At 56.4% G+C, this 22,912-nt stretch overlaps 10 protein-coding genes across 10 annotated transcripts; 4 read left to right on the top strand and 6 right to left on the bottom strand.

Annotated features, from left to right (window-relative positions):
• Positions 1-659: 659 nt before the first annotated feature.
• G6M90_00g094460 (uncharacterized protein) lies at positions 660-1,263 on the top strand (the record flags this gene model as incomplete). The annotated part of the gene is made up of 3 exons (XM_066131479.1): positions 660-675; positions 732-795; positions 855-1,263. 3 exons carry the CDS (start codon positions 660-662, stop codon positions 1,261-1,263), a joined length of 489 nt encoding a protein of 162 aa, XP_065987763.1.
• Positions 1,264-3,047: 1,784 nt separating this feature from the next.
• G6M90_00g094450 (uncharacterized protein) lies at positions 3,048-3,860 on the top strand (the record flags this gene model as incomplete). Its single annotated transcript, XM_014685323.1, has 2 exons — positions 3,048-3,269; positions 3,318-3,860. 2 exons carry the CDS (start codon positions 3,048-3,050, stop codon positions 3,858-3,860), a joined length of 765 nt encoding a protein of 254 aa, XP_014540809.1.
• A 388-nt stretch (positions 3,861-4,248) lies between these two features.
• G6M90_00g094440 (uncharacterized protein) lies at positions 4,249-5,645 on the bottom strand (the record flags this gene model as incomplete). Its single annotated transcript, XM_014685322.1, has 2 exons — positions 4,249-5,414; positions 5,486-5,645. The coding sequence occupies 2 exons, from the start codon at positions 5,643-5,645 to the stop codon at positions 4,249-4,251; spliced, it is 1,326 nt and encodes a 441-aa protein (XP_014540808.1).
• A 1,291-nt stretch (positions 5,646-6,936) lies between these two features.
• Positions 6,937-7,746, top strand: G6M90_00g094430 (uncharacterized protein; the record flags this gene model as incomplete). Its single annotated transcript, XM_014685321.1, has 1 exon — positions 6,937-7,746. The coding sequence occupies one exon, from the start codon at positions 6,937-6,939 to the stop codon at positions 7,744-7,746; it is 810 nt and encodes a 269-aa protein (XP_014540807.1).
• A 1,545-nt stretch (positions 7,747-9,291) lies between these two features.
• On the bottom strand, positions 9,292-10,452 carry BAPA_2 (Beta-peptidyl aminopeptidase BapA; the record flags this gene model as incomplete). Its single annotated transcript, XM_014685320.1, has 1 exon — positions 9,292-10,452. The coding sequence occupies one exon, from the start codon at positions 10,450-10,452 to the stop codon at positions 9,292-9,294; it is 1,161 nt and encodes a 386-aa protein (XP_014540806.1).
• Positions 10,453-11,184: 732 nt separating this feature from the next.
• G6M90_00g094410 (uncharacterized protein) lies at positions 11,185-13,099 on the bottom strand (the record flags this gene model as incomplete). Its single annotated transcript, XM_014685319.1, has 4 exons — positions 11,185-11,433; positions 11,563-11,667; positions 11,749-12,968; positions 13,045-13,099. The coding sequence occupies 4 exons, from the start codon at positions 13,097-13,099 to the stop codon at positions 11,185-11,187; spliced, it is 1,629 nt and encodes a 542-aa protein (XP_014540805.1).
• Positions 13,100-13,945: 846 nt separating this feature from the next.
• On the bottom strand, positions 13,946-15,739 carry phacB_0 (3-hydroxyphenylacetate 6-hydroxylase; the record flags this gene model as incomplete). The annotated part of the gene is made up of 3 exons (XM_014685318.1): positions 13,946-14,292; positions 14,371-15,247; positions 15,368-15,739. 3 exons carry the CDS (start codon positions 15,737-15,739, stop codon positions 13,946-13,948), a joined length of 1,596 nt encoding a protein of 531 aa, XP_014540804.1.
• Positions 15,740-16,426: 687 nt separating this feature from the next.
• G6M90_00g094390 (uncharacterized protein) lies at positions 16,427-19,027 on the top strand (the record flags this gene model as incomplete). Its single annotated transcript, XM_014685317.1, has 5 exons — positions 16,427-16,575; positions 16,700-16,831; positions 16,911-17,610; positions 17,698-17,949; positions 18,026-19,027. The coding sequence occupies 5 exons, from the start codon at positions 16,427-16,429 to the stop codon at positions 19,025-19,027; spliced, it is 2,235 nt and encodes a 744-aa protein (XP_014540803.1).
• Positions 19,028-19,152: 125 nt separating this feature from the next.
• G6M90_00g094380 (uncharacterized protein) lies at positions 19,153-19,516 on the bottom strand (the record flags this gene model as incomplete). Its single annotated transcript, XM_014685316.1, has 2 exons — positions 19,153-19,365; positions 19,415-19,516. The coding sequence occupies 2 exons, from the start codon at positions 19,514-19,516 to the stop codon at positions 19,153-19,155; spliced, it is 315 nt and encodes a 104-aa protein (XP_014540802.1).
• Positions 19,517-20,181: 665 nt separating this feature from the next.
• AO-I_3 (Copper amine oxidase 1) lies at positions 20,182-22,486 on the bottom strand (the record flags this gene model as incomplete). Its single annotated transcript, XM_014685315.1, has 5 exons — positions 20,182-20,329; positions 20,400-21,244; positions 21,316-21,441; positions 21,516-22,092; positions 22,149-22,486. 5 exons carry the CDS (start codon positions 22,484-22,486, stop codon positions 20,182-20,184), a joined length of 2,034 nt encoding a protein of 677 aa, XP_014540801.1.
• Positions 22,487-22,912: the final 426 nt, after the last annotated feature.

Raw genomic sequence — 22,912 nt, 5'->3', positions numbered from 1 at the left:
CAAGAAATGAGCATATAGGGGGAAAAACAGGAAGGTGCGGTGAGAATATTTCCGCCTAGTGTGGCGAGCAGATTCCTTCAAAGGAAAATGGAGCTTGCCTAGACGAATTGGACGAGTTTCTCAAATCTCTTGTAACCCATTAATACTTGGTTTTTCTAAGACAGGCCAAGCCAAGCCAAGCCAAGCCAAGTGGAGAGTGAGTTGTAATATTACTTTTCATGCTGTACCCACGGGTGTCACTGTGACAACTAGGTAGTAAGCAATTTTCTTTACTCTTCCTAAAGCGACAAGGATCAAACGGCTGGGATGAGGCCAACACGTGTCAGGGAACGTCAGAAGAGCCTATCAGTGGTAAAGAGATGATTTGTGCAGGAACTCGTGTCCCCATTGCTACAACACTGCTACGCAGCTTCGTGGATACTCGTCTGTGACTGGACTGCCGAGTAGCCTCGGTACGTTAATGGTCCGACCAAGGCCACGTTTGCATGAATCAGACCATATTTGAGCAAATCCACCCGCCATGCGAAACTTCTATCGCTGTCTTTGGAGTAGAGGCCTCTAAGTAGCGGATAGTGAATGCTACGAATAATATTCAGACTACTGCGGCTGCTTAGTTGGCATCTTATAGGAATATTGCTCTTATTATTACAGTATTAGTCATGATTTCAATAAAAGGTAAGCTGTAACTCACTCGATTATTACCATAAAGGGACACTTACACTGGTACGTAGGTCTAGCGGCGCTCCTTCCTTGTCCATCTGGGCCTGGGCCCGTCATCTCAAGCAGGTCAAACTCGTGAGTAACTGGCGTATTCCCGGGGCAAACAAGATACGTGCCGTACTCGCACTTGGAAGTGGTCTGAGTTGCGACGAAGCTGTTCTTGCCGCCCTATACGGGCGACGAGTAATTGTAAGCGGCAACAACGCAGCTGTTAGTCTAGGCGGTCATGTTCAAGGCGGCGGTCACGGCCCCTTGTCCAGCACCTATGGCCTCGCCACCGACATCTATCAAGCCCCAGTTGTCACGACAAAGGGTCACATTCTCACTGACGAAACTCAAAACCAAGATCCTTTGTGGGCTATCCGATGCGGTGCTGCCGGTCAGTATAGCATTGTCACCGAGCCCGTCTTGAAAACGTATGCTGCTCTAACGACACTCGTGAATTCCATCTTGAGCTTGTCGCTAGCCGATAATACCGTTGACCTCAGCTCCGTATTAAGCGACCTGGAAGGAATTCGCCGTTCTGCTACAGCATCTTCCTGATTTAATGTATTCAGGTCTAGCTGGTTCCATGGTAGCACAGGGTAACCCAAGCTCGGCATGCGTGTTTCGCAGGGTTTTTATGCATTCAATATGACTCCATCGGCCGCCATCATCTTGTTTAAGCTAGCTATTCAACGCATGCAAGCAGTGGCCGGATCTAGTACCGATATTCTCTCGGCCGTGATCTTTAGGGCGACTTTATATCTTAGCCACCGCGCTTTCTTTAAAGGCTCAATAGCAGAGGGCTCTAGCACGGCGGTCAACTTGCGTCCATGCAATGAGCTACAGTGCCAACTTTTACAAGACGGTCACGCCAAAGAAGATGCCAAGTAAGATGGCGACTTGGCGGAACAAAACGACAGAGAAGGTAGGAGAGAGTGGGCTCCCACACAGACGCATATGTGAACGAGGGCAACCCATCTACTCTATACTTTCAGGAGGATTTTTATGGTGCGTCCTATAATTGACTATTAGGGATGAATAAAAAGTATAATCCTAATGGGAGTCTATTTGTCTTGTCTGGGTGGGGAGTAAGTATTGGGACTATAACTTAATAAATAGAAGTCTTTGTAGGGTTAACTAGTAGTTAGTTTGTAATTTCAACTATTTTAGTATGCTAAAACTATGTATGTATTTATAATTAGCTTGTCTTCTTTTAACTACACCTATAAAATCCCTGGTCCCTTGCCTCGTCTACCTCTCCTCCTCGTCCTTAACTTGGCTCTTTCCTTGACCCCCCTCCTTATTATTCTTACCCGTTTTATACTATTGCTTTCTGGTTATAGTCTATCCTATAGCTCACAGGGCGAATTAATTGACATTACCAAGCCCCTCTTTCGATCGATCTACCATCTACCTACCAGTTCCGCAGTTAGCCTCTTGTTCCAGTTTGCCGTCTTATCTTATTACTACTTTCAGTGAATGTGAGCTTGAATGAATCCAACTGAAAAGATGGTGGAAATAATATGCGAAGCGTTACATTCCTACGTAAAAATAACAGTGCTATCTTACTGGATTCTCATAGACACTGAATCAAGCAGGGGCCTAGCTGATGTTTGAGGTGAACTTTGCCATTGAATTTGCCGCCTCTAGATGCGAGATGAATGGCTCTATGAGTTAAACTCCAGATGCCTTCCGATCATCTCAAAACCATGACACATTTCAAATGATGAGTGTGACAAGGGCCTAGCTTGGAGCAATTACTCAATTCATCTAATAACAGTCTTTGGTATCAAAGGTTTTTGGTTTTCCTTAAGGCCTTAAAGATCAAAGACGTCTTTAAATACAAGAAGTTGGTGAGGACCTTCTGCCCTAATCCCGTGACCGTAGCCCTTGTGAAACCGTGTGACATTGGCTCATTTCCATGTGATAATGAGCATATTTGCCGAGCTCCTGCAAACAAGTGTTTTGCTCAGTCTGATTCTCACATGGCCCACACGTACCAGACGTAGTCAGGCTGCAGGTACCCCAGCTTTCTATTTTGTACGAATTGGAGCTACATGAACTGAAAAGACGTCAAGCGGGCTCACACCGCGTCAGAGATTTCAAAAAATGTCCCGTGCCGAGGGTCACAACGTGGAGAGGTGTTAACCCTAGGGCATGGGCCCCTGCATAGCCTCCATAAAGCTATTCCAAGAATAACTTGTGCCATGTTCGTTGAAGGAATGCTTCATAGCCGAGATGTTGCATTCACTCCGTACACTTTGTTTTCACCGTACATCTAACCTTGATCTTTGATTCTCACAACCAGCCGTCTATATCCAAGAATTATTTCTTTATCAAATATGCGCTTCATCATTTCAATACCCCTGGCGCTCATTCTTGCGGCAGCAGCTCAAGACAGTCTAGATTACGATGGAATCTTGCGTTGCAGTACAGAAACTTCGACTCTTGCCATCAATAGCAGTTCCTTGATGGAGAAGCGGCAAAATCAGGCACTCCAACCAATTAGCATTGACTTGTACTTGCACTTCGTGGCACCAGACGACGGTGCTCCCAAAAAGCTCGTATGTTGTGATTTATCCTGTTGCGGAGAAATGCTCATCCCATTGCAGCTTAGAAAGGCGGCCAAGAGACAGCTCTATGTGTTGAACAACGCTTTTCGTCCATCTGGTATTTCATTCACAATGCGACACGTTTTGTTTTGGAACGATGCCTTCCACGCTACTATACAAAATCACCAAGATCTCGCCTCCATGATTGCAAGATACCACAGGGGTGATGCCAACACTCTTAATTTATTTGTTCCCAAATTCCCCAGCCAAAGTCTAGGAATCGGCGCGTGCATATCCTTTGACAACCTCTTTATAGACCAAACCGTCCCCTTGTCTTCCGATGGCTGCTTCGTAAGCCCTACGACTTTTCCTGGCACCGCTACCGCTGGATATAACCAGGGGAAAACAGCTGTGCACGAGGCTGGTCACTGGCTGGGGCTGTTGCACACATTTGAAGGGGGCTGTGATGGGCAGGGCGACCATATTTTCGACACTCCCGCCCAAGCAAAGGCCACTTATACTTGTGACGAGTGGCAAGACACTTGTCCATTCTCACCAGGTCTCGATCCCATCCATAATTACATGGGGTATTCCTACGAGTAAGTCCAACCGCATTGCTTGTAGTCGAAGCGAACATCTAATGTGAGGAAGCGATTGCATGACGGAATTTACCCCAAGACAAGCATTTAATATGCACTACATCTGGCACACGTTTCGCACCAAGAGCCCGTAGCTAAAGGAGTGAGAAGACAATGCATCTTGGCTTGAGGTTGGAGCAACGGCTGAGCCCCGTGTTGACCCGGCCTGCTTTGCGGTCGAGATGCTTCAAGACGCATATGCACCTTGCACGCGCAGACAACCAACGGCATGGCTTCATCTGCCTCAAAACTATAACAAATACAACACAATTAATGCTCGTATAGGCTACCAGATAGCACTTGTGCCCCCAGACACAAAGCTTCCTTGCTCAAGTTGCCCAACTTCGTCTCGCTCAAAAGAATACACGCCAAATGACTACCCACGCCACGCCGTAATAACCAGACGCCCACGCATCCCAACCGCCCAACCTCGTCGATTCCGATCGAAACACCTTGACGCGCCCATTGACAGTCTTGTCCATGTACGTAAATTGATTCGGGGTAGGCGGGTAACGCTCGCAGTCGCTGTTAAACGTCGAGTTCAGCGTCACGGCACCGACAACAGCCCCCGACTCGAGGCGCACATACGTCTCGACAGCCAAGTCGGCAAGCTCGTCCTGCCTCACGACAATCTGCCTCGCGCCGCGGATCCAGTCGCCGTACCCCCCGTACCCCGAGTGCTGGCCGTAGCACAGGCTGAGCCCGTTGCCGGCGACATCCATCCCCGGCAGGCGGGAATCCCACCGGTGGCACCAGGTCTTGCCGTGGTCGTGGCCGTAAAAGAGCCCCATGAGGCCCGGGACATCGACCAGAGCCTGCATAAAGGGCTCGTCCTGCCCGCCGTAGTCGCACGTCGCTTGCTGGCTGTTGTTGCGGCACCAGCCCTCGCCCTGCTGCGAGACGGCCAGCTTGTCGTTTATGCCGGGCTGGTAGTCAGGCTTGGGCTTGGCACGGGTTTGTATCGCCCACGTCGCGTGGATGGGGATGTGGACAAAGGCGAGCGAGGGAATGGCCCTTTGGTACTTTTTCGTCAAGAGGGCGTTGGTTTCGCGGAACCAGGCGACGACGCTGGCGTGTACCCAGTTGGCCTGCGCGGCGCCTTGGAAGTAGTAGCCTCCGCGGCTGTCGAAGAACCACAGGATGAGCTCGGGGGCGCAGCCGTCGCGGGCACAGGCTGCCGAGTACACGGGGAGGTGGTAGTTTGTGGTTCCTGCGTCCTTGGCCGTCACCATTTTGCGCGTTCGCGCCCCGGGCCACATCTGCTCCCGCTTGAGAATGTCGGCGCTGTCCGCGGAGTAGCTGTGATCGTGGTTTCCGTAGGTGGAAGCCCATGTGAGGTTCCTGCGCACCATGGGGGCGACGATCTGGTCAATGTAGTGCGTGCTGTTGTGGCTCTGGGTGGTGTCGCCGTTGATCAAGTCGCCGTTCAAAACGACGAGGTCGGGAGGGTCAAAGTCGAGAACATCGCCAATGACGCGAACCGTGTTGCGGTCTTGGGCCGGACCGGTGCTGGACTCAGCTAGTGACGAGATGGGCCGGGTTAGCGACAATTGAAGCGGCTGTCATGGAACCGTTGCTGTCGGCGCTTACATTGCCCGAAATGCATGTCTGAGAAGATGGACATCTGGAACGTGCCATTGTCGTTGAACTTGAGAGGGGGGAGGATGTCGTCGTTGGCCGCCCGCGGCATCAAGAGCTGTCGCGACACTCGGCTGGCCAGATCTGCCGCAAGATATACTATTCGTAGCATCTTCCTTCCGGTTTTGCTGGTTGAAAAAAAAAAATCAAGAATCAGTCAACCTTGGAGTATGTGGCCACTGCAGAAGCAGTTCCCGTCTTCCTTCGATAAAGTTTCCCCCAACGAGGCAATGGCGCAAATGGCGTTGGCTAGCACCATCACGGAAAGAATGATGTCGCCGGCCGAGCGGGAAATCTGCCTCCAGAGGTCGTCTCTCTCTCTCTCTTGGTGGCATCGTACACGGGTTGGTGTTGGAGGTGTTTGGCTGCCGTCATGTCTTTTTGCCATTCTTGCCAGGGGCCATGCGTTATCAGGCCCCAAGTATACACGACCAATAGTGGCCATGTTGTGGTTCATGGATCCTGCATGATGTTTTGGGCAAGGCCGCGGGCGAAAGCAAGCCACAAGAACTCTCCATGGTCCCAGGCGTGTTTCGCCCGGTCATGGCCCTATCCACGCAACGGCAGCTTTCGGTTCACCACAGCCACGACAGCCAGATGCCAGTCCTGCCGCGCATGACAGGTATGCCGACGAAAGACTCCTCTGGGAAATGTCCAGGTCGGCAGGGAAGGACACGGATCCATGACGTGCTCCGAACCCCGCCTCGTGTCACACCAGACGGCAAAGGACCAGACAACATTGAACAAAAAAGGAAGGTATCACGAGAGCCCGGCTCACGTGCGGGTTAGGGTTAGGGTTTATAGAGACCGCCGGTCCCTCAAGGCCTCCTGGAAACCAAGGACGTTTGATACCTCAAAATCGATTATTGAATTGACATTTGAACACACGTTCCCAGCCCATTTACCCTGCCCTTGTGTCAATAGGATAAATGCCAAGGCCTTCCTAATCCGGCGGATTACCCATAGCACCCGGCGCCGGCTGCAACGCAATAAAGGGTGCATAAGGAGTGCATCGCCACGACACACGAAGTGATGACTGGTCAGGGAGATGAGTTGGGGGATAAGAGGTAGATACCCAAGGCAGCAATGGCTTAAATGCCTCAGTCACCTAGGTCAGGTTACGCACATATAGGACATGGTGTATATATAAGGGTAATAAATCAGGACCTAGATTCAAAAAAAACCACGGACTTTGAAAACCGAAAGATGCATGCAATTGTTGGCTGAATTTGAAGCTATTCACGAGCCCTGAGTGAGCCTTTGTCACACCTTGTCACACCTTGCCACACCTTGCCACACCTAGGAGTACAGCACCGGACCACAGCGCCAATGTCTGGAGTCCTAGACTTGGCGAGCTAGCATTTTCCATTCAATACCAGACTTCTTTGCCAACCACCACGCAAATGGACAACGAGACCGTCTCCGGACCGCTGCTGGACCATGTGGTAGTCCTCGTGTCTCATGCGACACTCGTACAACTACCAAGCCGACTCCAGCATGTCCTCGCCATTTCCCCCGGCGGAACGCACGCCGACGGAGCCACAACCAACAAGCTCATTCTGTTCGAGGACGGCTTCTACATTGAGCTCATCGCATTCGTCGACGGCCTCGATCCCGAGCTCCGAAAGAAGCACCGCTGGGGGCGGGAGAAGGAAAACACCGTCATTGACTGGGCCTACACGCTTGGCCACGAGGAACAATTCGAAGCCGTGAGAGAGCGCGTCCGCCGCGCCGGCGCCTCCATCCACTACACCGCCCCGGAGCCGGGCGGCCGGACGAGGGACGACGGCACCGTCCTGGAGTGGGCGGTGGCTACGGCCCAGCACGACGGCGGCGGCGCCGTGCAGCCGGGCAAGCTGCCCTTTTGGTGCTTCGACAGGACGCCGCGACATCTTCGCGTCCCGTACGAGCAGGATCCGCTGCGGACTCGGCATCCGTGTGGTGCGCGTGGCATCTCGGCGATTCGTGTCGTGGTTCCCGCTGGCGAGCAAAAGGTTCTCGGTCAGGTGTACCACGCGATTCACGAGCCTAAAGTGCCCACCAATCTCTGGAGGTTTGGTGTCCCGTCCAAAACGTCCACTTCTCGGGGTAGTGGTAGTGTCGTCTTGCTCGGGGGCAACGAGTTTGCTATTCATGAAGTCATTTTACTCGGTTCTCCGGACCGCAGGATAGAGCTGCTTCCGGGTTTGTATATCAGGATAAGCCCGCATTGATGGACGGTGCACGGCGCCGTGTGGTGAAGGGGTTGCGGGCGAGCTCACAATCTAGGCGTGGAAACAAGTTGCGATCAAGCCGTCGTCTTTCGTTCAATGTTGGCCTGCTGCGCTCGTTGAAGCTGCGGAGCGATTCAGAGTCTGCCGGGATCTTCTAGTCACAACCATCCTTCCTGTCAAGCTGGTCTGCCTATGTAGTGCGTCATGGCACAAATGTACATGCACTCTGGTCCAGACATGTCACTTATCAGCACATTCATGTTGTAGCCCAAGACCGTGCTGGCGTGACTTGTATTCGCATTTGCACGAGTTTAGTAAAGGGAAGGATATCACATAGCCTAGCTTGTTAGCACACGAGATAGCAACCGATTTTGTATCATGTCGTAGTCTCCATTGATGGGGCTCTCCATGGTCGGTGTCGCCTCTTGTATTACGAAATACCAAGCCCAGCGCCGAAGCCATGCATATCGGCCACTAGTACTCGGCGCTCCTTTCCCTTAGCTTACTCGCCCTTTAGCATGGTGTCATGAGATCAATGGCGATCAACATGTCGACAGGCCCTCCTTGACCCATCATATCGTCGTGGTTTAACGCACGGCTAGTCTCTAGCTAAAGGATAAACTATTCATTTAGGGGTGGAGCGTATAAATGGGTGCGTTCCTGTATAGCGTTGTGATTAAATACAAAAATCAAGTTCTATCTACCGAGTTTTGAGTCTCAAAGCTACCGTTAATTCCCACCTGATTACGGACGTTGAATGTGACAAGGGCTATATTTATAGGGCTTGGAACAATGTTCGATATTCAGCTAATAATTCGCTTTGATATCAAAGGTCCTTGGTTTTCCTCAAGGCCTCAAGGGGCGGGTGACCCTTATTTATATCAAGAGGCGGTCAAAGGGCTGTCCTAGATGCCTAAGGCCTCTGTTAGGTCTCAAGCCCTTGTGTAACTATCGTCATGTTCAAGGTACGGCCCGTGGCTTATGGCAACGTGACATCCGTGTAACATTGAAAGATGCAAGTTTCCAAGAGAGTACAGATGACTCATGAACTGAGCAGGTAGTATCTGTATTCCTGCTTTCGGGAGGCTGCAAAATATAGCCCAAGGCTTATCCCGAAACGTGTTTGCTCATCAGCAAGTATAAACTGATAGTATGTTATAGCATATTTTTACACCTCAATTTCATTCGATGAGCCGCCAAAAACTCGCATTCACTGTCGTTCATCATGGTCTAGTGCGCAATAGCTCAGTGCTTTGGTCTGATCAAATACTACTTGCTTACCACTGTGATAAAGACGAGTACACCAAGGAACCGCATATATCGCAACGATGACCCCCGCTGCTTGTACTGTTAAAGTCGAGTGTCCATCGCAAGGTATTTTTTGGTGTAATTAGACCTCCTTTACCAGAAAGAGTTGCTTCAATCTACCCTCACTGTCACAGTGCAACTGCAACCATTTCACGCAATTGGTACGAGGAACTTTTTTTTCTCCATCACTCTAACAGTGCCTTTAAGCCTGGGGAAAACCCGTTTCCCCTCCATGACTCACAGCCTCTTCTCTACAATTCTCCTTACATCACCCAGATCCAAAGCCGGTACATGTCTGCCCTTGTACCCCGTCATCGACTCCGCCATGAACATGGCATTGTAAATAGCCTCCTCGGCCGCATCGGCAGCCGCCTCAAACAGCCCGTTCATGGTGTCATTATCCGACATGCTTACCACGCGCTCCGCCGGCGTGAAGTCGTTAAACCCAGGCTTGGACTGCATGGACACATCGCCAACGGGGACCTTGTTCGCCGTCGAAAAGGCAAGAAAGATGTCTCCCGAATTGTTGTTTCCATAGCCGCCGACCTTGCCCAGACCAACAGTGGCACGTCGAGCAAGCCTCTGCAGCTGGATAGGGATGAGAGGCGCGTCCGTAGACACGATAATAATGATGCTGCCGTCCTTGCGTGGCTCCGGCGCGTCGGCCGGCTTAGCCAGCTTGCCCTCTCTCTGGAGGATGCGGCCGACGGGCACGCCGCCGATGCAAAGCGTCTCGGCGAGGCCGTAGTTGGCCTGGACGAGGACGCCGACCGTGTAGTCGACCCCGTTGCCGTCGGCGCTGTAGCCCTTGACGACGCGGCTGCTGGACCCCGTGCCGCCCTTGAAGCGGTGGCATATCATGCCCGTGCCGCCGCCGGTGTTGCCCTCGGGCACGGCGTCGGCGGTGGCGCTCTGGATCCCCTGCATGACGTGCTCGGGCGTCACGGCGAACCGCGCCGGGTCGCTCAGGAAGCCGTCGTACGTCTCGGCAATTACGGGCAGCAAAAAGAGGTCTACCTCGCCGCCCTCTCGGCGGTGGTGGCGGTAGACATACTCGGTGACGCCGCGGTAGCCCTCGCCGACAGAGGACGTGGCCGTGATGATGATGGGGGAGCAGAGCAGGCCGGTCTCGTTGAGCCAGTGCGAGCCCGTCATCTCGCCGCAGCCGTTGAAGCGGAAGACGCCGGCGAAGCTCGAGTACTCGTGCCAGTCCGGCCGCGGCAATATGGTGGTGACGCCCGTGTGAACATGGTCATCCGGCTCAATCGACTGCGTATGCACCAGGACGCCGGGGACGTCGGTGATGGAGTTGAGGCGTCCGGTCGGCCATCGTCCCAGGTAGATGTCTGGGAGGATGTTGCGAATCCTGTCGCGCCCGCGCTTGTCTGTGCCAGCCATGGCGAGGTCGAGTACGTACGCCGCACTGGAAAATCAGCCCGGAGCAGGATGAGCTGGGTATTGATTGGCCGGTGATGTTGGTGTGCCTGGGGTTTATCTCTGCCACATTAATGCATCGCTGACGTTGAGCCCCGAGAGCGAGATGAAGACGGAGGGCCCCGTTAAGAACGACCGGGAGCAAATAAGCAATTGAGGGGGTAAGCGTCTGCGCCACCGGGGAGAGTCGCACGCAGAATGGGGACATGTGTACCGCCGCTGAATAATGCCATGTGCTGGCATTGAGAGCCAAGATGTGCGGAATTGGCGGTTCCGAAGGACTTGGCCGTTGACGGGCGCTATCGCAACCCTGCCCCCGTTTTCGGGCTCAATGCAAACGATTACGTGGGGATAATGCGCAGACTTCATTGGGCCGGTGTTTGGTCAAGACGAGTGTACGAATCGAGACGGGAAATGCGTCGTCAAGTGCCTTGTCTGTTGTGAGTCTGTGACCAAAGGACACCACATCACGACATCGCATGCATACACATGCCGGTCTACCAACATAGTCACGTCGGGCGCTCAGGCTTTTCGGATTGACACCACACTCTGCGCGTTTCTATTTCGACTAGCCGTACTCTGTCACAACATTGAAATGAACAATGACTCGTGTCTAGTAAAGCTGCCCCCCAGGTCGACGCCCAGCGCGTCTAGGGCGAGTGCCATTTATCCATTGATTCCTGGGGCTGAAACCGGTTACAGCTCCCTGCTCGTTGACTGACGTGCTGCCATGGCTCGATAAGCTTTGGCAGACCGCGCTCTCGCCTTCTTGCCCCATTTCAGAAGAAGCACCGGTATAAGGAGAATCAGACCCAAGATGCCGGCGACCAAGATGTGAACGTTTTGCAGGCCCATGCTTTCAATCCAGGGGGTGAGCGCGAACAGGACCACGACAGACAGCACGTTTCGGGTGAATATGATGCCTATCATGGAGCTGCCGACAATCTGCGAGGCAAAAGTCAGTCAGTTAGTCAGTCATCCGACGGCAGGGCGGGAGTGTAAAGGAAAAATAAAATAAAATACAAATAACACCCGGTTCCCATCACCCGGGTGCAGGCATGCCAAGTTACTTACGTCGTGATAGCAGTCCATGGCGTAGGACAAGGCAATACTGCCAGCAACAGTCAGGGTGAAGCCAAAAAGACCAAACCCAACCGCGAGCAGCGGCCACGCGACGCCCTGGCGAAGCAGTTGATTAGCATGGACTGGTTATAGTCGTAGTAATAAAGATGCCCACGAAGCAAAGAGCACTCAGCCTACATTTGCCAATCCCACGCCCAGCAAGAGAACGCCGGCCGGCCCGGCAATCGCGCAGGGCAGGGCCAGCCAGAGCCTCATCTCCGGCTCGTACACGCCGCCGTTCCTCCTTGAGAGCCAAAGAATCGACTTGTCGTTGAGGGTGCCGCCGATGAAGACGCCGGGGATCGTGCCCACAAACGGGGCGATGTTCATGAGCCCGACCCCGGCGGCCGAGAAGTTGTACGGCGGGCTAAAGAGGTAGATGGCCTGCACCGACACCAGAATGGCAAACACGGCCAGCATGCTGCCGTACGTAATGGCCGTAAACGCCACCGCCGGAAAGGTAAACAGGACAGGAAACGGCTCGTGCATGTGCCGGAGGATCGACTCGTCAGTGCGCGTCACCAGCCTCATGCGCTCGCGGTACGACTTCATCGGGATACCGCCGTCAATGTAGCTCCGGGACTCGGTCCGCTGGACGTCGTCCTCGCTGATGCGGAAATCAGACTTGTACGCCTTCTCCTCGACGTGCCGGCTGTCCATGTCCGTCTTGACCGCGTCCTGTATAGACGCCGTGTCCGCCACGGGCTGCCCCTGAATGGCGCCGACGTACTTGGACTCCTCGAAGAAGAACACCACAAGCAAGAGGTTGACGCCGAAGAAGATGACGCACCACCACCACATCCACCGCCACCCCTGGCTGTCCACGATGTACCCTGCCGCGACGGGGCCGAGAAAGGCGCCCACGCTGGTAAACAGCAAATACACAGCATTCATAACGGCGTGCTGGTGGATGAAGAAGATGTCGCAGATGGTGACCTGCACCACGGTCTCGCAGACGGCGCCGCCAAGTCCCGAGACCAGGTTGGCCAGCCACATGTCCGCCTGTGTATTTGCGCGGGCAAACCACACGCACGACGCGAGCTGCAGCATCGTGCTGACAATATACAGCGGGCGCCGGCCGTACTTATGCATGAGCGGGATAAAGATGAAGCTGCCGACGGCGAGGCCGGCGTAGTTGAGGGCCGTGGCGCCGTTGAGCGTGCCGACGCTCAGGCCCAGCTCCTCCTGGTACTGGTTCCACGCGGTGAAGCCAATGTCGAGCTGGACAAAGGTGAACAGGACGTAGATCTGGACCAGCCCGTAGTTGACCGTCTTTCGGAGAGAGGACCAGTTGAGCGGGTCGTTGGGGTCCGTCGTCGGCACCGGGTGCAGGACGACCTTGTCCGAGACATTGTTTACTTTTTTTTTTGAAAAGCACGTTAGCCTGCGTCTGTGTAGGGGGTACGAGATGTTTGCTTGAAGGGGGGCCGTTACAATCTTCCAGAGATACGGTGCCCGGCACGTCGGTTTCGTCGGTGCGGTGCTCCATGCTTGCGAGGGCTATCCAGTAGACCTCAAGCTGCTATCTAGAGAGGTTGGCGTCAGAATACCGGGGCGGATGTTTCTTTTCGTCGCAGGTATACATACTAGGGATGTGAAATTCAAAGACGACGTGTTTTTTTGGGTTTTCCGCCCGGACGAGGGTTTGTTATCTAGTTGCTCGACTTCTGCTCCACAGTGACCATCGGCTCCGACAAGACTGGAGGAGTCAGGACCTTTGCGTTCAATGTTACAGGATAGGAATGGGTTACGGTATCAATGGATTACTCCAGGCCGCAGGGTCCACCGTAGATTGGGGATACGGTATCAATCGAGATTGCGCCCTTTCTCATCGTGGAGATTATTGGACCGAGACCAAAACACTGCCATTGGAGGTGCCCGACCTTACGCTGGAGTCACGGTAATGCCAGCCAGTTCCGACCAGACGGCACTTTACGCCTTTGCAGCGCCTGGCCATCTGGGGTAAACCTTGTCACCCGAGTCCTGTCGAGACCGGCCCAAGTTTGGGGTTCGATGTCGGGGGTGGAGAGAGGCGGGTTCAATGTTTGATGCCGTGCGGACAAGACTGAGGCCAGCGCAAGTGCCGGCACCAACGCACCGGATTCGCCGCACGACGCCGAAACATGGGATTAGAAAGAAATCATGCACTGGATTCACAGGTAATGCGCCGAGCAGTCGATCAAATTAAGCTTGTTTTACAGTCGCAAAAGCGCCGGTGCATTATTTATTCACACAAGACTTGACTACATACAGTGTACCTAGCATGGAACGGTTCGCGGGTTCCATGTTCCGTAAAAGACGGCAGTTTCAAATGTTCACGCGGCACTTGGCCCCCTCAGGCTGAAACCAGTTCGTCCATGCCGCCCATGGCCCTCGTCTCGTCCATGGCCTTGCGCAGGGCGGCCGGGTGGCGAGGCACGAAGCGGGCGCGGTAGCGGTGCGGCAGGGCCACCAGGCTCGTCGGGTCAGAGTTGCCCGTGACGGGGTGGCAGTCGACCGTGTCGTGCTTCTCGATGCGGAAGCTGTTGAGCAGCCGCATGTAGACGAGGTACAGCTCGCGGTTGGCCAGCAGGGACCCGGCGCACATGCGGTAGCCGACGCCGTACGTGAAGAGCGGCGCGTCGGGCTGCTCGAACCACCGCTCGGGGCGGAACACGTCGGGGTCGTGCCAGACCTTGTTGTCTGCAGGGGGGGCGAGGGAGTGAGCAGGCAGTCTGGTGATGAGAGAGAGGTTCAAGGTTGGTATCAAATTCTACTTACCCATGTTGCAGGCCCACGCGTTGAGAAACACAATCGACCCCTTGGGGATGGTGCATCCTCCGTACAAAACGTCCCTCGTCGACGCGCGCGGCAGCGCCAGGCGCAGCACCGTAAAGTACCGCAGCGACTCCTTGACCAGGGCGACGACGTAGGCGCACCGCTGGTCGTCGTTTTCGTCGCACATGGGCGTCTGCTCGTCGTAAAACTTGCGAATCTCGGCCACGGCCCGGTCCTGGATCTCCTGGTTCTGCGACAAAAAGGCCACGAACCAGGCCACCTGGGTCGTGACCGTGTCCAGGCCGCCCGACAGCATGGTCAGGCTGATGGACGTGAGCTCCTCCTTGTTGAGCTTGGCGTCCTCGTCCAGGATGACGTTGGCCTGGATGCACGGCTTGTAGGTGCCGTTGGCGATGCGCTCGTCGAGCCCGTCGTTGAGGTTGGTCAGGTACACGTCGCGCCGGCTGCGCATCTCCTTGGCCTTGGTCGAGTGCATGTTGATGGGGTTGAGCCGCAGCAGCGGGATGAAGTCCTGCAGGTTGCCCGTCGTCGACCGGAACCGGCTAATCTCCTCCTCGACGTGCGTGATCTCGTCAAACAGGTTGTCCTTTTGGCTCTTGAGCCGCACGCCCCAGTTGAGCGTCAGCGCGAGCGAGAGCGACAGCCGCTGGATCATGGGCATCGGGTCCGTCGGCGTCTTGCCCGCCTCGCCGTACTCGTACAGCTCGCGGACAAAGTCGCGCGACTCAATGTCCAGGTGCGAGATGTACATCTGGATCGAGGGCTTGTTGAGCGCCGACGCGGCACCTTTGCGCCGCCGCTTCAACGAGTCGCTGTATGGCGACGTGCCGATGGTGGTGCCCGCCGTGTCGGAGAGGACCTGTCATGTTTGTGAGCAAGCGGCAGGAGGGAGGGTTGTGGGAAAAAATAGTAATAATGATGATAATAACAAAAAAAAAAAAAAAAAAAAAAAAAAAAAAAAAGGCAACATTGAACCAACCTTGTGAAACGTGTAGAATTCAGGCCGCGAGCTCATGGCCTGCGCATTTTGGCCGAAAATAGACCTCCCCGCCGCCGCCGAGTTCACCACGACGACGGGTATGTTGCCCAGCTGGATCTGGTAGACATCGCCAAACTTGCGAGCCCATTCGCGGTACTTTTCCGCCGCATTCACGCGAATGTCCCAGAGGTTGCCAATCACGGGCAGGCCCTTGGGCCCCTTCATGCCTCCTATGCGCGCATGGTAGCGAATCACCTCGTTGACGAGAATGTAGACGAGCGGCGCGAGGATGCAGGTGACGGCGAGCGTCTCTAGGGTAAACCGCCGCTCCTGCTCTCTGATCAAGGAGAGCAGCCCGACGACGGACAGCATCGCGACTGTGTGTGTGTGGTGGTTTCAGATGGGGGACGCAGGGGACGCTGTTGCTTCTTGGCGGCTGCGCTGCGTCGAGGTTGATCACGGCAGACTGCTACACTCAATACGTCGATCTGGGCCCGTGTGAGAGGAGCCCTGGCCAGGACTCAGGACGTGTCACTTATTATAATGCAGAGGCACAGCGAGGGGACGCCGCGGTTCCTGTCGGTTCCAGAACCGCCGCCGCCCGCCTGGGCATCGGGACACGGGGAGCCTGTCCGACGAGTCGACGACGATCTGGAGGCGTAGATTCCGCACAATACGGGTCGGCCTGGCTGGTCTCGTGCCGCTTGACCGCCGACGGGGAGCACCAGCAAGTCAAGTCGAGAACGTAGGGCGCTAGACGAGCAACAATGCGCTGCAGAGCGTCGCTCAGCTCGTCTTCTCCAGGATTCAAAACGCGAGTCAAACAAACGTGACCCTCCTGCCCCGCTCCCGCCGTGGCCAAGAGGATGGATTGTTGGGTGCGTTGGCCGGCGAAAACGCCATGGCCGGAAATCCGGAACCGGTTCCGGCGAGGCGCGGAGACGCGTTGCATAACTTCCTCGTCCCACCCATTCACTGAAGATTGGTTTGCAAGCCGTGGTCATCTTTGCTTTTTTCCCACTCGGAAATGCCACCACGCAGCCGAAGAGCGTTCCGGAAATGACACCGCCCGTCGATATGGAAGACAACTCGTCGCCCGTGAGCAACCAGACGGCCGACGTGGAGCCCCCGAAGCGACCTGTGCCGCCCAGTCTGTCGTCAGACGCCGCTCCCAAGCCGAAGCGAGGCAAGTACACGTCGGTGGCATGGTACGTTTGACCGTTTGACCTCTTGCGTAGACGGGTGTGCCTGCCAGACACCCTGGCCAGGGCGGCCGCCGTCCCTCGCGGGCAAGAGACCAGTTGACACTGATGATGAGGACCATGTTTGAAGCAACGAGTGCAAGAAGAAGAAGCTCAAGTGCATCCCCGTCAACGGCTCCAGCTGTGAGCGATGCATCGCCGGCGGCGTACACTGCGTATTTGCCGCCGTCACGCCGCAGAGCAGCAAGAAGAAGGAGGAGAGGTGGGTGGACGCGATCCCCCGTCCCATATCATGTCACGTCACGGACTCTGAGCATGCTGACCGACGCCCGGCGACATAGCAACCACCAGATGCAGGCGCTGGGGGATGAGCTGGCCAAGCTGCGGCAACAGGTGACGGATCTCTCCAGGACCGTAGACGAGCTCAAGCACCAGTCGCCCGGGGCGCGCACCACCATGGCCGGTCACTTCGACGTGGTGGCGGCGCGCTCCCCGTCCAACACGTCCAAGGACAACGTGCCCAAGCACCCGCAGTTCGTAGGGCCGACGCGGCCGTCGTACGGCCTGGTGATTGCCGAGCGGTCGCTCACGCGCATGGGCATACCGGCCTCGCCGTCGCCGTCGCCCAGCGGCGCGCCGTCCCCGGCCGAGCCCGAGCAGGCCGAGGCCACCGACGTCGAGTTCTGGGCCGAGTGCTCCCCCGAGGAGATGGCGAGGCTGCTGGCCGTCTTCGAGGAGGAGGTGGAATCCGTGTACCCCTTCATCAACATCCTCGAGCTGGCGGCGCGCTCGGAGCAGATCCTGCGCGTCATCCGCCACCCCTCGCTGCTGGACGAGGCGCCCAGGGTCGACGTCCACGAGCCGCCCTTGACCTGGACCGACGTGCGGCTGGCCAAGCTCGCCGTGGCCACGGGCATCGCCATCGAGGCGCACGGCAAAAACGACCTCTGCGCCGCCATTGCCGAGTCGGTCGTGGCCGTGACGGCGCGCATATCCAGGACCGAGGTGGAGCTCAAGGGCATCCAGCTCTTGATGATGCTGGTACGTAGCTCGCGCGCTCTTTTTTTTTTTCCTTTTTTTTTAAACTTGACAAGACGCAGCGGCAGCTGGACTGACCGTCGCCCGCAGAGCATTTACTACTTCCACTGCGACGACGAGCTGCTGGCCTGGAGGACAATCGGCATCGCGGCCCGCGAGGCGCTCGAGATGGGGCTGCACCGGCGGAGGAGTCTCTACGACAACTTTACCGATCCGCAGTCGCGGCACGCCGCCCTGAGAGTCTTTTGGTGCTGCTACGTCCTCGACCGGCGGTGGAGTTTCGGCACGAGCCTCTCGTTTTCCCTGACGGACAGGGACATTGACCCAGCGCTTCTCGAGCCGGTCCGTATCTCGGCCCCTCACCCAGTAACCCTAACCCTAACACAACCCTGAATACTAACCGGGACCACCTCTCCAGGACATCGACTCGTCATACCTCAAATGCATGGTGGGCTACGCCCGGCTGTGCTCCAAGCTGTGGGACGCGATCCCGCCGTTCGGCTCGGCGTGCCAGTCGATCCCGGCCGACGTGGCCAACGCGCTCGACGCCAGCACGCAGACGTGGCTCGAGTCGATCCCCCCCCATCTCCAGATGCGTCACCCGCGGGCCTTCTACTCGACGCGCTCGCAGCCGCGGGTGCTGCACCGGCTGCGCGCCTTCCTCTACCTCCGCGGCAACCTCACCCGCATCTCCATCTACCAGCACCACCTGCTGAGCGCGGCCACCATCAAGGCCGACCTCGCGCGGGCCAAGGTGGCCGTCGACCTGGCCCAGGACACGGTCCAGGTGCTGGTGCACCTCAACGCCACGTCCGACATCTACTCGCGCCAGCAAAACGCCTTCAACTACTTCCTGCTCGGCGCCTTTGCCGTCATCTCCCTGGCCATCTGCCACGCGCCCAACGTCTTCGCCGCCGGCTGCGCGCAGAGCTTCATCGACGCCATCGGCCTCGTGAGGGGCTTCAGCCGCCACAGCATCGCCAGCCGCCGCCTGTGGAAGAGCATCCGGGGCCTGCTGCCGCGCCTCAAGAGCCTGGGCCTGCAGGACTGCGACGCCGGCGCCGGCGGCGACCGCATGCACAGCCCCTCGGCCGCGGGGACCCTGGGGAGCGACGCCTCGTCCATGTCGTCGTATATTGTGCGCGGCCGGCCGTCCGTCAGCCGCGCCGACGACGACCAGGTCTGGCCGGCAAACGGCCGGCAAACGGGCCCGGGCGCCCTGACACATCCCGGTCTGGGCGCCGACATTCCCGACATGACGGAGCTGAATAACGATATTTTGAATCTATTTGACACCCTGGGCCAGGGGAGCCAGTTCCCGGACGACTTTGACTCGGGGCTCTACAATGCGCTGGATGCGGACCTCGTCGGCGGCGACGGGCTGGACATTTCGCGGCGCTTCTTGCAGGGGCTCATGTGACGGCTGATGATGCAATTATGTGTATATATATGGCATTTTTGCCTTGGCGCTTTGGAACTATATATATGGTTTTTATTTAATTTTTTTATTTCATTATTTTACCCCCCGGGTTTTGATACATGCATTTACAGCCCATTCTCCAAATACACCATCATGGCGCCCGAGTGCGCCTTTTTCGCAAACTCCTTGAGGTTTGCATGCGCCGCGCAGCTATTGTCGTAGTACTCCATGTCCTCGAGGGACGCAAAGACGGAAATGGCGGCAAATGTGAACCCCTGCGCCCGCTGGTCCGGCTTGGTCGGCCCAGCCGTCACCGACTGAATGTACGGCTTGCCATCCTGTGTGACGAGTGAGAAACCAATGTTGCAAAAGGAGCGGGCGGCGTACCTTGACTGCCTTGGTCGGCATCTGCCGGTACAGTTCTAGCAAGTGCTGCCGGTCATTTTCGCTTTCAATCTTGAACAGGGTGACGCGGTGAATCGGTGCCATGGTTGTGCGTCGAGGGGGTGGTGCGCGAGCAAAGCGGTAGAAATGGGGTTCTGGCACTCGACAGCTGGGTTATACGTGGGTTCAATGTTCTTAAATGCTACGTACCTTTTTTGTAGTGGAGGGCGCATGTGTTCCGGTAGACTGCCGTGTGTTCCAAGTGTGAGGCTGCGAGTCGGAATTCGGAAACCCACACGGCGAGATGTCCGCCACGTCGGAAGTAGATCCGGCGATTCGCGAGACTGGAGAAAATGAGACGGAAAAAAAAAGAAGAAAAAAGAGAAAACTAAAACTAAACAGCGGCGGAAATTTGACAAATTCTAGCCAGAATCAAGTTGCCGGATGGATATATCGTCTCATGGGCGGCTCGTCATCTTGACCCCGCGATAGGACACAACTACGTGATGCCGAGGGCAAGCGACTACATGTGTAGATAACAAAATATACAGGGGCCAAGGAATCTACCCGCAAACAAATTCGCGCAAAGATGCCCTGTGACTGCTCACGAGTGAAATACACATGCACGATGCACGTCTGGCCATGCGGTGACAGGCTTCATCGGTCTGTACATGTCGATGCAACATTGAAGATTGGACTACTCTATGCGCGCACAACTAGCCTACGTTTGACTCCAACTAACTCTACCCCGTCCACACCATCTACACCATCTACACGCCGTTGCCATTGACGGCGGGCTTGCAGCACTCCCCGTTGGCCAGCTTCGACCCGCTGTCCAAGCTGGACGGCACGTCAATGGCAGGGTTGCCCGTGAAAAAGTCGGACGGCGTAATGTGCACCTGCAGCATCTCCACGGGCCTGAATCGCGTCAAGTTAGCAGCCGCCTACACACAGAAGTGAGCGTAAAGGGGAAGAGGGGGATTCTTACATGACGGGCCAGTCCTCGACCCTTGGATTGTGCGTCAGCCCAAAGACGCTCCACACGACGATATCTTCGTCCTCGACATTGTCCCCCCGGGCCGCCGCGTCCGCCAGCCCGTCGACCTCGCGCCGGCTCTGCAGCGTGTACCGCCCGCCGGCGTACAGCTCGTCGTCTCTGTACTTGGTCACCCACAGGTGGTGCCGCGCAAAGAGCGCCCGGTTCGACTGGATGCTGCCGGGCGCCGCGAGCAGCAGCTGCGTGGGCGGCGTGGTGATTTTGTACCCGACGGGCTTGCCGCTGATGGGGTTCCGCCTCGACGGGTTCTGCACCTTGAAGACGCGGTTGCGGAAGGGGTCGAGGTCCATGCCGGCCGACGTCTTGACCACCGTCGTCTGCACCTCATACAGGTTGCCGTTGGGGTTGGTCGCCGGGTCCACGGCCACGGGGACGCTCTCCTCCCGCACGAGCGAGTTGCCGTGCCCGTCGACGGCCGGGTCGATGCGCGCGCAGAAGATGTGCTGGTGGTTCTGGGCCAGCGTGCCCGGGTTGACCACGTTGCCCCAGGGCGCCGTCTTGCCCTCGTCGATGTTGACCACGGACACGATGCCCGTGGCCCGCGCTTCTAGAGTAATACCCGCCGCCTGGTCGAGCTTGAAGGCAAAGATGTACTCGTAGTTGGCGAGCGTGATGATGAACTGCACCACCAGTTCGCGGCGCCGCGTGACTACCGCGCGCCCCGTGCGCCAGTTGGTGTGCTTCCAGTTGATGCCGTTGTCCTGCTCGTGAAGGCAGATGACGTTCTTGCTCACTTGGGCCGAGCCGTCTGGGTTGGTGAGAAGCCCGTCAAAGTACTGCGCGGGAAGAAGCATCAGCAGCTGTGGACGACGAGGTGGGAGCGGGATGCAAAGACGCGGCGGCTTACCTTGATGACTCCAAGACAGTCGCATCCCAGTGTCAGGTTGTTGACGCAGTTTCCCAGTCCACCGTCGCCAAAGTCGAATGCTTGCTTGCGGTGAAAGGGGGCTCTGGGGTCGGCATACGGCACCGTCTGCGTGGTGCCAGGCAGTACTGATTAGCTTGGATGAAGAATTTGATGAGAAAGGAGGGGGTAGGCGTCTATACCATGTCACTGATGCTCAATCTGTACAAGACGTCGCGCCCGTCGTAGCGGACATCGTGCAACACGGCGCCTTCTCGCGGGTTAAAGGTGACGCGGAAGCGCCATTTCTGCCACTCAATGAGGTTCTCATCAGACACGGTGAAGCTCGCGCCCTCGGGCTGCACCACGGTCAGGGGCTTCACGTCCTTTCTCGTGCCGCCCGGGATGAGCTCGGGCACGTATTCCGCAGACCGGCAGTGGTCCAGGACCTGCGTCTTGTGCGAGGCACCGCTCAGGGCGTCGCCTTTGCCGCCCGTTGCGGGCTGGTCGATGCGAATCACCTCCTTCTTTCTCGCGTCTACAATGGGGATAAAGGGCAACGGGTACGCGTAAAAGTTGGAGTCTGGGTTCCCGCTCCTCGTGTCTCGACCAAAGCACAGGGCTTGGAAGAGCCGAGTCTGGCCGTCGGCCTCGTCGGGCCCTCCATACGGCCAGGGCTCGACGACGAGCTCGAATCCCTCGGGCAGCTGGATGGACTTGAGCTTCTCCTGGAAGACTTGGGAGTTTTTCACAACCTCGACTACTCTCTCAAACTCATAGCTACACGGACGGGTGAGCCGGTGCGTCTGCTGGCAACGGGGCGGTGCAATACCTACATGGACAGACTGGCATGGTGTTCCTGGCCCACAACAGTGTGCTTGACCCGTTGAGCTGTTGCGACATTGATAACAGACTCGTGGTACTGCGTGGGTTCTGAGCCCCCAATGACATCGTACTTGACCTGGGCAAGACGGGCAGGGCGAGGGCTGTCGGGCGTGAGCTTGGCGGCGTGCTCCAGAGCCAGAAACTTGAGCACGTCGGCCTTGTTGGGCTCGAGCAGATAGATGGCTCGAAAGTCAATAACGGCGCCGGGATGCAGCTTCAGGACGGCATCTCTGGCGGCGTTGGACTCTTGCGCAGAGAGGTCAGAAAGGGGGTGTGGGACCGCAGACATTGTCAGTGCTCGAATGGATCAATTGCCTATTGCAGAGGATTGCAGGTCGACGAGAGAACAAATGCGTTGATTAAATGAGGCTCGGAGGCGGCCACTTGCGTCAGTTTGGTGAGGGGAAGTCGAGCGTCTGGGGTATTCGGAACACGGCCTTTGTTTTCCGAGTGGATTCGCCATCAATCAATCATCGTGTCGATGTTTTCCCCAGTTGAGTATCCACAGCATCGGCATTCAATGCTGATGACCAATTGCCCGAGTCTGGGACTCTGGGGTTGACATGGCACGGGGCGCGTCTCCAGACGACTCCTGGTGCCCGAGCCTCGGAGCCGGGGAGTTTCACGACTCCATTCTATATCGACGCTTTGGTACCTTGTCGAGATGGGGACTGTCATAGTTGGAATGTATGCAAGATCCTATTAAGAGCCGACC

This window comes from Metarhizium brunneum, chromosome 6 (assembly GCF_013426205.1).
Source record: "Metarhizium brunneum chromosome 6, complete sequence".
NCBI classification, from domain to species: domain Eukaryota; kingdom Fungi; phylum Ascomycota; class Sordariomycetes; order Hypocreales; family Clavicipitaceae; genus Metarhizium; species Metarhizium brunneum.
The sequence above is the reverse complement of the archived record's forward strand: the minus strand, read 5'-3'. Positions and strand labels throughout refer to the sequence as shown.